Source organism: Physella acuta, unplaced genomic scaffold (assembly GCF_028476545.2).
Source record: "Physella acuta isolate Inbredline_101_S28 unplaced genomic scaffold, ASM2847654v3 ptg001328l, whole genome shotgun sequence".
In the NCBI taxonomy this organism is placed as follows: domain Eukaryota; kingdom Metazoa; phylum Mollusca; class Gastropoda; family Physidae; genus Physella; species Physella acuta.
In genome coordinates this window covers 587,778-601,796 of record NW_026732843.1, presented here as the reverse complement: position 1 = coordinate 601,796, position 14,019 = coordinate 587,778, and the positions used below count along the sequence as shown (strand labels likewise).

The 14,019-nt window shown below is 37.4% G+C and overlaps 2 protein-coding genes across 4 annotated transcripts in view; one reads left to right on the top strand and one right to left on the bottom strand.

The window, feature by feature from the left end:
* Positions 1-2,804, top strand: part of LOC131958438 (uncharacterized) — a 33,981-nt gene extending 31,177 nt beyond the window's left edge. For all 3 annotated transcript variants that reach the window (XM_059323477.1, XM_059323478.1, XM_059323479.1), the window contains one exon: positions 1,027-2,804. In XM_059323477.1, the coding sequence (XP_059179460.1) occupies positions 1,027-2,660 (1,634 nt within the window). In that variant the 3' untranslated portion in view covers positions 2,661-2,804. The remainder of the gene's footprint in view (positions 1-1,026) is intronic.
* The window catches only part of LOC131958447 (ragulator complex protein LAMTOR5-like), a 182,498-nt gene that overhangs the window by 76,068 nt on the left and 92,411 nt on the right, over positions 1-14,019 (bottom strand). The window lies entirely within an intron of this gene.

Here is a 14,019-nt window from a genome sequence, read left to right as displayed (position 1 = left end):
GGAATTAAACACAGTCAAAGAATGTAATGCCGACATCAGAATAAGAATAAAATAAATATATGCGAAAAAATATAAACAAAATATAAACACAAATAATGACATCAGTAATATAGCCATAAATGTTTTCACATCATTACCAGTGGTATCAAAATTAGCTGAAAAAAATAATGCTTTTTGTAGTAAAATAAGTTAATTATTATTAATTATAGTACAACACCATACCAAAAATGTATCAATTAACGGGACCAAAAATAATGTAATATTTTTAAAATTAAAAAGGATAAATTAATACTAGTATCTCGGTTAATGTCTAGAAGTGTGTCTGTCTATGTTTTTGTGCGTGTATAGAGTGAGAAAAAGATTTAGGTGCAGCCCTATCATTATCACTAACTGTCAACCCCTTTTTCCATTGTCAACCCCTTATCTCCTTAATTTCGTATTGAATGACTACTCTAGACACCGCTTTTGTGTTTTAGATTCATTGTCTTAATTAAAACTATGTACAGGTTATTAAGAAGATAGTTCTGATGATTTTTTAATATTCATTTAGTTTTGCAAGTGCATTATTTCATGACACTTTGTGTTTCTAGAGACATTATTGTGAATACGACAGATAGAATGTACTATTTAACTAGAAAGAGTATTTGATAAAGCGTATTCCACCAGTAAAATAAACAGTGATCTAAGTAATGTTCTCACATTATAGCGATCTGGGTAGAAGACCAATTGTACAATTCTTGTTTAGTTAGACACGCGGTTATAGAAATATGAATGCTTTTAAAGCTTTGCAAAGAAATAAAACCCACAATGTTGTCTTAATAAGTTAGAGAAGGTTTTAGTTTTATTTCACGTTGGTGAATAAGCATGAGCTAGTTCTCACAATCAAATGAGGCATAGCGTATTGTGTCCTTCAAATATAACGTTTATTTCATTTTCAATCCTTAACCAGTTTGCAACTTTGTTTAGTAAATATTTATTTGAAATAACACTGTATTCATGCACATAATATTTGCTATTCCCTTCTAGGCATGCACGAGGAAATTCCTCTAAGCCATAACGATTTGAGGAAGTTTTCGGCAGTCGAATCGACCGAGCACGTCTCAGTGGCAAATGTTGGTGCAGTACGGAGCGTCTCCCTCCAAGAGGAAGAAATGTTCAACGAGAGTGCACACCATAGAGTAGGTAAACGGCCGGAGTGGAACTCTGAGGTGGAGCTCCGTAGTAACGCGAGTTCGTCACCAGTCAGAGAGAGGAAATCACATGGATCGCGGTCTGATGAAGAAAGGAAGCATCGATCTATCAAAGACAAGGGAGACGATCGAAGGAGCAGAACGACACCTGAGTCTAGAGACAACGTATATAAGGAGCATTCCTCGCATAAATACCACGATGATGTGGACAGAGGCTCGGACTGGCATTCTACTAACGAGGATCAGAGGTGTCGTGTAAGTCCCTCCGAAAGCCATGACCGGCAGCATACGAGGTCTCGCAATGAAAGGCAACTACAGAGACCAAACTCTGACACATACGTCCAGAAACGGATAACAACACCAGCAGGCCAGGATGAGCGATTGGCTTACAGACCAGTAGAGAGCTACCGGGGAAAGTGTTCGCGTGATGGGACGCCTCGTTCTCACTCGCCGGTCTTTTATGAAGACGGGCCACCTAAAGGCAAGGCGTTATCTAGACCGGTCTCGCCGGAAGAGGGAAGCTACGAGGATGACGAACACGTATCTAAGAGCCCATACGGCTCTTCCCGTGGCAGGTCATCTGGCTCTGGTAATACAAAATCATGCAAGTGTCAGACCGATTTTGATGATCCCCATCAGCCCCAAAAACAAACCAGCGACTGCGAGGTCCGTCCCAAGCCTCAAAACTACATTGAAGAATCGCGGAGATTTTTAGCGGAGCATAGAAATATTCGAGCCGCCCTTGAAGTGAAATGCAACCGGGAATTCTTTCGGAGTAAAACTATCATCCCTCCATGGCAGACCAGGGGACCTGCAAACATCGGTCGCTGTTGCGGTCACAGGGAGGACCGTTACCGGCTAGCAGATAGACATTGCTTCTCTAGCAGAAAGTATGCGCACAACGCTACAAGACCAATGGACTATCAGCAGAGAGTTGATTGCGTGGGGAGCTCTCCTAACAATTTTGACGCCGCTGGACCCTCACCCGTCAGTAGTTGTTTTGCGAGGACCATCATCCCGACCTGTCCCACTACTGAGTGTCTCAGCTGCGTTCAAAATAATGCGCAGCCGTTATACGTGCAGCCTCCGGGGAACCGTGCGTATACGAACTATGAAATGCCGGTCCGATTTTACACCGACCCTGTCGCCTTGTCGAATATGTATGGCAAACAGCCTGTGGCCATGTCGAGTGTGTATACCAACCAGCCTGTTGCTATGCCGTGTAACTGTGTTAACCAACCAGAGCCGCTGCCTTTGTTCAATAATTGCCCAAAGGTCGAGTTCCAAAACCAGACTTGCTCTCCCATGCAGATGGCAGGATTTTACAAGGAAGACTGCCATGACGGAAGCTCGTGGAATGAGAACTACATAAGCCAGGGCTATGTGCCTGCTCCAGCATACTCGCAGGAGCGGCGAGTGCCTCGAGCCTGGTTCAAGAAGGCAAAGGATGATGACTCAGACAGCACATAATACATGGTCGAGCCAGCAGCCTTGAAGAAACTTGCAAACTAACCCTATATCAACTGGGAAAAATCTGCAGTTTCTTAAAGCAACCTTTTATCAATTGGAAGATAAGCAGTTTAATAAACTAACCGTTTATCACCTGGGAAAAATCTGCAGTTTCTTAAAGCAACCTTTTATCAATTGGAAGATAAGCAGTTTAATAAACTAACCGTTTATCACCTGGGAAAAATCTGCAGTTTCTTAAAGCAACCTTTTATCAATTGGAAGATAAGCAGTTTAATAAACTAACCGTTTATCACCTGGGAAAAATCTGCAGTTTTGTAATGCAACCCTTTATCAACTGTGAAAAGCCCACAGTCTCGGAAACCAATGCCATATTACCTGGCAAAAACCTGCAGCGTAGCCTACGAAAACTTCGTCACATAAGCCTCGATTAAAAAAACAATGTACAAGTACTTGCAAGTAAACAATATGTTATTCTAAGGCATAGTTACATCCAGTGATCGGAATAAAATTTCTAATACACCCACCTTAAACTGATTATCGTGAGTTCTGTGTACAAATGCAACTAGAACCCTTACACTCGAAGCATGAGTCTGAGCAATGAGTGTTAACCGCATCTTTTACTTTTACCACGTAGGCCTATAATTTAATTTAAAGCCATATACACGTGTATTTATTCATAGAAGTATAATGTATTTTTATCTTTTTTTCTGTTCTTGATTTATTACAATCTTTTGAATCTATTTACTTTTATTTTGGGCTGAAATTCTATTATAGATATTTCTTTATCATTGTATCCGGTAAAAGCTCGTAACGCTTTATGAAGATGCCAGTTGCTTCCTCTGTCTGTCGTCAGTTAGTCGTCAGTATGTCTAGATCGAAACGCTCGAAGGATATTTCGGGCACTTCTGACAGATTTGGTTCAAAGTTGGCACTTGGGTCAAGACATTACATTAAATTTGATTTAATTGGATGGCTAATTAATTTTTATGAATTTATTTAAAATTTCTGAAATTATTAGGATGCCTTGTACTACTCGTTCCGCTTTATTATTCGCGCATTATTATGTACATTTGGTATGCAATAGTTTTTCGTCATACTCTACTAGCCGTTCCGGCCAGGCCCTGCACTGGCCACTGTTAAAAACCTATCTGTTAAGGACCATTACATGTGTGTTTAGTAATCAGCATATACCCGGCATCGTCCGTCCTAAACACAACCAACCAAAACCAAAATTATAAAAAACGCAAACATAACACAAATACAAACGCAAACTCAAACACAAACATATGCACAAAGAAATACAAACACAAACGCTTAAAAACCGAAAACAAACCAATTTGGTGTGTAATAGTTTTTCTTCATACCACTCTACTAGCCGTTCCGGCCAGGCCCTGCACTGGCCTCTGTTAAAAACCTATCTGTAACGGACCATGACATGTGTGTTTAGTTTAGTAATCAGCATATACCCGGCTTTGCCCGTCCTAAACACAACCAACCAAAATACAAAAAAAAATAACGCAAACGAAACACAAAGACAAACACAAGCACAAAGAAAATACAAACGCAAACGCAAAAAAAAAACGAAAACAAACCAAATTCAAACGCAAACAGAAAGAAAACGCAAACATAAATGCAAAGTACTCACAGTCTAGCCCAGGGCGCCAAATCGTACCATGTTGTGGCGCCGGCGGAACCGCCTGTTTTAGCTTAGTAAACGACTAGAGTACCCCAATTTATTCATAGTTTTTTGCACTCACTTAAACGGACGTAGGCGTCATAGCGAACATGAGTAGGCCCGGGCGGCAAATAGCACCTTGTCGGGGCACCGGAGGACGCGCGGATTTGACTCACTTAAATACTAACCTTTCCTATCCATAGTCTATCGCACAATTTAAAACGAAATTATGCACCATAGCGCTCACAGGATAGTCCAGGGCGCCAAATCGAATTCTGCCGGGGCGCCGGTGGATGCGCCTGTTTCAATTAAGTGAACAATTACAATACCCCAAGCTTATCTGCTAACGGAAAAACGTAAACAGAGGACATTTAGGAGCAGGCTTTTTAACTGTTATTGATTTATAAAAAAAAATATTTGCGGTGCAAAACAACGTCATTTGATGGAAACTTTGAAGCTATAAAATATAAACATAGCTCTTAAAAGAATTTTTTTTCCGATCTAGCCTTTACAATCGAGATCGTAGTAAAACTTTACGCCGTAAAATATACCGCTAAAACGTCCGCTTAAAAAAGGTATGCACAATGGTAAGGTAAAAAAAGACGAAGTTCATCATGTTTTACTGCGACAGACAAAAACGAAATCCCCCCCCCCCCCCCCAAAAAAAGACAGATAATATCCTGCGGAAATTCCAGTTCCCGAAAATAGATGTTTTTTGTTACTTCAGCTGTCTTTGATTAAAAACTATAAGAAGAAAACAGTACTTCGGTGTATAAAATAAATAAAAGACAGTATTTTAAAAAACCTACTACTTTTGCACTTGATCTATCCCCGCTAATTATGTAATTATTATTTTCCCAACACCAAAACAAAGTAATAAAAGTTAACCCCCCCCCTGATGTAATGTTTTTTTTAAGGGAAGTAATTGTGTTTTTCAAGAGAAGTATTGAGAATTTTTTTTAAAGTTGATACATTTAAAAAAAAAATTGTTTGATGGATATACCGACAAATATTTTTATAAGTTTGAAAAAAGAAAATTGTTTTAACAACACCTTCTATAATGGTTTTTTAAACCATGAAATTAGACAATGAGCGCTTTAGATTTATAACACTACTAGGTTTGCTTTGGTTTTAAAATAAAGAAATTGAGAATTCCAATATTTAATAATTTGGTGATTGGCTATTATGTGGAGTGCTTAGGGCCTAAGTTAAAAGAGTCTTGAGTAATTTCTTACCATGCAAACATGAGTGGAGTATTCGCAAACTTATTACCCGGTAGGTTATAGAATTGCAAAGGCTTCCTTAATAGTATAAAATAAAAATTATAATAAATTTAGTTTCGCGATTAATTTAAAAAATTTCACTACAATTCATAGCTTAATTGATAACGAAATATTTACTTAAACGAATGCTATACTTTTTAACATTTGTTTTACTTTTAATTCGTTCGTCAATGTATTTATATATATCTTATATAAGGAGAATTTTTACTCGCGGTCATTTTTAGTCCCTGGTCGAGGGCTTTGAGTCTGACCAACAGTTTTTCCATACGGCCTATTCATCTATAGAGGTGCATGCAAAAATTTAGCCAGGAATACATAGGTTAAATACCCTAAAATTTGTGTTTAAATTACCCTTTTTTTCGCATAAAATACAAAGATTATATAGGGAAATACTTCTGGTCAGTTTTGTCCACTTTACGAAGCTTTCCCGGATATGACGAGTTTTTATGACACCCCTAGGCGTTCTCCTACCACCCCACAAAATATCAAGGGGGTTCGTTCGGCAAAAGTTTTTTTTCGTAATATAGCCTATATAAGGCGGCGGTCAGTCGAGGTCACTTTTGACCCCCTCTTCGTGGACTTTTTGGCCAACCGGCACCGGCCTTCGTGTTCTGTCGCAGCAAGGCAGGATCCTGCCAAATTTAAAGCGCCTCGGCTCCGGGTAGTGCCCCAGCGGGCACCCGAATACTTTGCTTTATCTAATATATAAAGTTCAATTCTGTATGTTTGTATGTTTGTAAAATGTTTGTCGTGGATTGGAGAGGGGTATAAGATAAAACGAAAAAAAAACGATACTTCTATGGATTCAAATGTTAGATTATTAAAGTACTCACGGTCTAAATTTATGAATTAAAAATTAATATTGAAAGTCTTTCAGGTCATTCATGTCCTTGATGTTTATTTCTTTCCGTTTACGGATAAGCTTGGAGTATTATAATTGTTCACTAAATTGAAACAGGCGCATCCGCCGGCGCCCCGGCAGAATTCGATTTGGTGCCCTGGGCTATCCTGTGAGCGCTATGGTGCATAATTTCGTTTTAAATTGTGCGTTAGACTATGGATAGGAAAGGTTAGTCTTTAAGTGAATCGAATCCGGGCGTCCTCTGGCTCCCAGACAGTGTGCTATTTGGGGCCCCAGGCCTCCCGTGTTCGGTTTGGCGCCTACATTCGTTTAAGTGAGTGCAAAAGACTTTGAATAAGTTGGGGTACTATAGTCGTTTAATAAGCTGAAACAGCATGGTGCAATTTGGCGCCCGGGCTAGACTGTGTGCACTTTGCGTTTGTGTTCGCGTTTGTGTTTTCTTTGTGTTTAGGTTGGGTTTGCGTTTTGATTTGGTTCGTTTTTGTTTGTGGTTTTTTCTTTGGGTTTGTGTTTGTGTTTGGTTTTGTGTTTTCGTTTGTATTTGTGGTTGGTTTTGGGTTTGTGTTTGTGTTATAGTTTGTATTAGTGTTTGAGTTTATGATATGTTTACTTTCTTTATTTGTGTTTTGGTTTTGTTTGGTTGTGGTTAGGGTTGGCAGTGCCGGGCATATGCTGATTACTAATCACACATGTCATGTTTCTTTACAGATAGGTTTCTGAAAGCTCTTTTATAGACACCTGCACCAAACTACAAGAAGATATACAATTTTATATAATACTAGACTACCCGTCATCCGTTGGATAACTGTGGGTTTCGGGGTTCATCCATAAAAAACATCACGTCTGTCACTTATCGTCACAAAAAACCAGACCCCACATTCAAAAAGATGTTTTTTATCTTTTAAAAACACCGAAAACACCGATTTCGGACTATCCCTTCATATACTGACGCCACAGGTGACCTACTCAACTTTACTTCACCTGCCCAGTGTCCCGCCAAGTCTCAGACATGTTTTTATCGTTTAAAAAAACGATTCCAGCCGAGCATGTCTCTGACAACACTATCCCTTCATATGCTTAGGACAAAGAAACAGATGAACTCTACTTCATCTGCCCTGTATCCCGCCAAGTTCAGATAGGCAACTTTATCATTCACATCTAAAAAAAAAAAAAAAAAAAAAATTGAAAAAAATATCATTGAGTCTCCTTATGCAACTTGATTTACGCGCATAGATCTAGATCTAAAACCAGACCCCACATTCTAAAAGACGTTTTTTATATTTTAAAAACTCTACTAAACTCTACTTCACCTGCCCAGTGCCCCGCCAAGTCTCAGACATGTTTGTATTAAAAAAAAAACGATTCCGGCCGAGCATGGCTCTGACCGCCCTATCCCTTCATATACTGAGAACCTGGAAACGGGTGAACTCTACTTCACCTGCCCTGTGCCCCGCGAGGTCCTGATAGTCAACCTTATCATTCACATATAGGCCTCAAGAAAAAATAACTGAAAACATTGTAAAAAAACAAAAATTCTTTTTAATATTACTAAAGTCATTGTTCTAAACTTTTATAATTAATGTGGTTAATCTACCAATGAATATATCAATAAATTAATTAACGGCTTTAAATTAGTTTGTAATTAACAGTGTGTTTAAGAAAAAAATAATATTTACCACCCAAAATCCTATGTTATAGCTCTACACATAATGAAGATTCTCCCCAATAACAAATAAAAAAAAAACAAAAAAAAAAAAATGAGTTATCAAACGTCACTATTCAGTCAAAGTTAAGCCATTATTCTAAAACTTTAAAATTAATGTGGTTAATCTACCTATGAATAAATCAATAAATTAATTAACGTCTTTAAATAAATGTGTGATTAACAGTCTGTCTGCAATCAAAAATTGTTCTCTACCTACATACTATTTTACAGCCCCCCCCCCCCCATATAGAGCAGTTTCCTTACAGTACCAAATCAGACAAACAAAAAAAAACAAAAAAAAAAATATTCAAACATGTAAACAAACTTGAGTTTTAGTAGTATATAGACTAGCCGTCCCAGTTTGTGTTGTGTTGTGTTCGTGTTGTGTTGTGTTTTGTTTGTGTTGTGTTGTGATTGTGTTGTGTTGTGGTTGTGTTGTGTTTGTGTTGTGTTTGTTTGTATTATGTTCGAGGTTCTTTTTTTTGTGTGTTTTGGTTTTGGTTGGTTGTGGTTAGGGTGGGCAATGCCGGGTATATGCTGATTACAAAACACACATGTCATTGTCCTTTTCAGATAGGTTTTTCACAGAGGCCAGAGCAGACGTAATGAGAGCTAAAGGACAAAATGCAAATACATTTCAGACCCAATTTTAGAAATTTTATAAACGTTGATACACATTTTTTTAAAAAATTATGTAATATTCATAATTGAAAATTATTTTTCGAAGTATATAAAATGAAAATTGTTTTTAAAGACTTTCAATATTAATTTTTTACTCATAAATTTAGACCATGAGTACTTTAATAATCTAAAACTTGAATCCATAGAAGTGTCGTTTTTTTCCCACGTTTTCTTTAACTTGCTTTCGCTTCTGTTTGTTTGTTTGTTTGTTTGTTTTTCCAATCAAATCTTGCGATCAAAATTTCGGGCACTTCCCAGTTAGCTAGCATGCTGAAATTTTCAGGGAAGCTTTGTTTTGGATGACAATAGAATATTCAATTGTTATTATTACTAAATCGATCCATGGAAACATGTTATTGATCATTTTAGACCGCTATATAATTGTACAAAAAACGTGGGGAAAAAGGGACATAACCCAATAACTGTAATTTGATGAAAACAAGGTTCGGTACTGTCCCTCTTTTTGCTTACTGAGTAGTTGTCACGCGGTGTTTGTGTACAAACAACCAGAACGTAACAACTGGTGGCCAGTATGGGGGAGACGATATGATCGAGTGGTTGGGCACACGATTGCTATCCCACTCGGCGCGGGTTCAAATCTATGTGTTCTAGCCAGTAACGTATTCACACAACGTGTTTTTTACGAGTTGTCTTCGTTTACCCAAAAAAAAAGTGAAAAGATAAAATCGGTAGCAAGATTTTAATGCAAATAAACAGACAAAGACTAAAAAGTAGAAAATAATAATCATTAAAAAAGTTTTAAAAACCCACGTTTTCTGATTGAACTAAAAAGTAGAAAATAAATGCTATACATCACAATAATGCAAGCGATCACTCTACTATAAGCGATGAAAAACGTTTTTCATCGCTTATATAGATTCTAGATCTAGATTCTAGATCTAGATGTAGAATTTACGTTAAGTCAATTGACCTAGATCTGGATCTAGATTCTAGATCTAGAGAAATTTATTGTATACTAAAATAAAAAGAACTGTTGAAAATTGTAAATAGTGTTGAAACCTAATAAAAACAGCAAACTGACGTATCGTTAAAGCAATAGCCCACAGAAAATTAGCTATATAATATGTTAAACGTTTGAGTGGGAAACAAAATTTTGTATGGAAGCCGCCATAATTGTTGTAAAAAGTAAATAAATCATGTGACGTCACTATTTTACAGCTCTACACAGTGCAGATTCTCTCCTGTAACCAAACGGACAAACAAAAAACAAACAAAAAAAAACAACAACAAAACAAACAAACAAAAAGTTAAATGTTCAAACATGTAAATAAACTTGAGTAGTATTTAGATAGATAGATAGATAGATAAGGGGCTTTGAAAGGTACATGCTCTTAAACGAACAAATTGGAAGTAAGTTTTGAGAGACCCACCAATTTTTTCCTGGATGTCATACATGGATTACCGCTTATTTGAACTATGTATCAAAGCATCATTCGCTCAGTGAGTATTTGAAACTCTATCGTTAAAATGAGAAAAACGCATATTTATATCAAATTGTGTGACGGCAATTCTATAAAACTTTTAGATCACGACCTTGTGTACAGCAGACTTTTGGGCGTAACATCAAATGATCAAATGATGGAAATAAATAATGCTAGTTTAGTGATCACAATGCTAGTTTAGTGATCACATCTGCTATAGTTTGTTCTTCTGCACGAGTACCTCTTATCGTAATGCGACAACTCATATTTTTATACAAAAGTTACGGGATGGCGTGGCGTAGTGGTAGAACGTGCGATTGCTAAACGAAAGTCACACTTTACGGTGCCCGCGTTTAAGACCCATATACAAAACCGAAACCCCCAACCCGTCCCCTTTTACATTGTCCAACCAGCTGCTGCAATTTATCCTGGATGGATTAACTATATTGAATCAAGAGTCAGTCATAATGGTTACAGGGTTATCAGGTAAGAACTATTTTACATACTCTGGTGTAAGTGTGATGTACGCATTATTCTACACACTAGAATTGTGACTCCTGTTTGATTTTAATTGATTTAAAAATAATATAAAGAAAAGTGTGGGTCACTTTATATTGTATTGTATTGAATACTTCTACTAAAATGTAAGAGCGCCCCATGCTTTTCGATAGTTATTTAAATGGTGGTTTATCATTATATATGAAATTAAATAGTTTATTTTCTACGTTTTGGTGCAATATAAAGTAAACGCTTGTTACAATCTTTTATTCAAGTTGCTCCCTGTCGTTCTTTTGTCGTTATAGATCGAAACGGGCAAGCAAAATTTCGGACGCTTCTAACCAACCAATTTCTCTGAAATTCGACACGTTGGTCTAGAATTGCAGGCAATTCAATATGACGTTAAATTTGGATGCCTAATTATTTTTTTATGAATTAATTAAATTTTCTGAAATTAGACGGCTGTCCTACTGCTGTTTCTGCATTATTATACGCGCATTGTAATGGTCGTTTGGTAAGCAATAGTCATGCAACTCTATTGAAAATTTTAAAAAGTACTGTAAAAAGTACATCAAAATATTTTAATAACAAGCTTTTATGTAATAATGCACAACAGGAGAAAATAAATAACTAATCACGTTATTGGCATTTGAGAAACCGAAAGTAGAATAAGTACCACTTCGGTTTACCATAAATCACTCAAAAGTTGAAAAAATTACGGATTTGACATAATATTTATATATCGTATTTTGTCAACTTAAACGGTGCACGCGCGATCGTGTTTACATACCCTTAGATGGATCGGGTTGCAAAACAAAGTTTTCCGGCTCCGAAAGGTTTTGAAACATTTATATTTGTCGAAATCTTGAGTTAGACTTTTCAAGCAATTATAATAACACTATATTTCGTATTATAAAACGTGGTGCGAAAACGGTCAAAACATATTTTAATTATTCAGCACTATACAATACTTCCTATATACTTTGTATATTAAAAATAGAATGTAAAATAAGTTCCGTTAACTATATTCTTTTAAGGGTTGTAACAAAATAAGACAAGTGCTGCCAACCTTTAAAGTTGGCAAGTCGTGTCATGTAGCTAGCTCGAAGACCTAACGTTTTTGCTTCGTTCTCTTCATTAGGTAAACCCCGTTTTATGAAACGCTTAGAGAAAAGAACGTATAAAAGCAAAGAAGATGAAGGACGAATAGTTGAAGCTGTTGGTTGCAGGCATACTGAGTCCAGCAACGGCGAAGATGACGACGATGATGTGAGAGGAACAGTGGACTCAACTTCTCAACTCTCGCCAGACACAGACGATGATGGAGCAGTTTCGCCGGTAGAATACGAATACAGAGACTACAGGAAACCAAGGAAAAGAAAAGTGACTATACAAGAGGTGAAGGAAAGTAAAAAAATAATAAAATACAAGAAGAAATCGAATAGGAAGACTAAAAAGGATACTATGATTAAGAAAGACAGCAGCCTCTACGAAAGTGACGGTGACGTTGATTCTACAAGTAATGATGAAAACTCTGCTAATGAACGACCACCGGCAAAAGTAAATATAGAAGCGCTTTCGCCATTACATTCTGATAGCGAGCCGGAGAAATATAAGAAAAAAACGGTGACGTCAGAGGACGAAGATGAGGCAGAATATAGTGGAAAAAAAACAAAATGCAATAAGAAATATCACAAGCTTAGAAACTCACAAAATAAACTTAAGATAAAGAAAGAGAAGATGCGTCATGACAACGAAATTGGCGACGGAAAAATTAACCGTCGTTGCAAAAAAGCACAAGAAAGCGAACAGGGGTCAGAAAGCTCATGCGATTGCCCTTATGAAGAAAGTAACCAGGCAGTTTTTTCATCTAAAGTAGAAAGAAAGAAAAATAAACTAAACAACGAAAGGAGACGTAATGATATTATAGGTGGCGACTGTAAAAAACAGCGTCATAACAGAATGAAACAAGAAAGTAATGAAGAGTCAGAAAGCCCTTGTGGTTGCCCATCGAACACTTCATTGGGAGAAAGGTGCCATGCAGGGTATTCGCTTAAAATGAAAATGAAGAAATGTAGAGTAGCAGCTAGTCCATCTAATAAAAAAATTTTTGAAGTGCAATACATGTCAAAGTTAAAAAGAAAACGTGCTGGTTGTGACTCCTGTTTGCTCGCTGAAGAAAGCGGAACGCATAAAAGCTCTTGTCAAGTAGCGAAGATTTTCAATTGTGATGATGGTGGTGAGCGGGCTTCTTCCGCACAGCATCACACTCGCAAACGTTCTTCAAAATCGCCTAAAATGCGAAATAATGTTGATTGTGGCTGCAGAATAGAACAAGAAAGTAATGATGGATCAGAAAGCCCATGTGGTTGCCCATCGCACACTTCATTTGGAGAAAGGTGCCTTGCAGGTTCTTCGCTTAAAATGAAAATGAAGAAATGTAGAGCAGCAGCTAGTCCTTCTAATAAACAAAATTTTGAAGAGCAAAACATGTCGAAGTTTAAAAGAAAACGTGCTGTTTGTGACTCCTGTTTGCTTGTTGAAGAAAGCGAAACGCCTAAAAGCTCTTGTCAAGTAGCGAAGACTGTCAATTGTGATAATTGTGGTGAACGGGCAGCGTCCGTGCAGCGTCTTAGTCGCAGACATTCTTCAAAATCGCCTAAGAGGCGTAATAATAATGAATGTGACTGCAGAATGGAACGAGAAAGTGACGATAGATCAGAAAGCCCATGTGGTTGCCAATCGCACACTTCATTTGGAGAAAGGTGCCATGTAGGTTCTTCGCTTAAAATGAAAATGAAGAAATGTAGAACAGCAGCTAGTCCTTCTAATAAACAAAATTTTGAAGAGCAAAACATGTCGAAGTTTAAAAGAAAACGTGCTGTTTGTGACTCCTGTTTGCTTGCTGAAGAAAGCGGAACGCCTAAAAGCTCTTGTCAAGTAGCGAAGACTGTCAATTGTGATAATTGTGGTGAACGGGCAGCGTCCGTGCAGCGTCTTAGTCGCAGACATTCTTCAAAATCGCCTAAGAGGCGTAATGATAATGAATGTGACTGCAGAATGGAACGAGAAAGTGACGATAGATCAGAAAGCTCATGTGGTTGCCAATCGCACACTTCATTTGGAGAAAGGTGCAAGGCAAATTCTTCACCTATACTGCAAATGAAGAAATGTAAAGCATCAGCTAGTTCTTCATATGAAGAAAACTGCAAA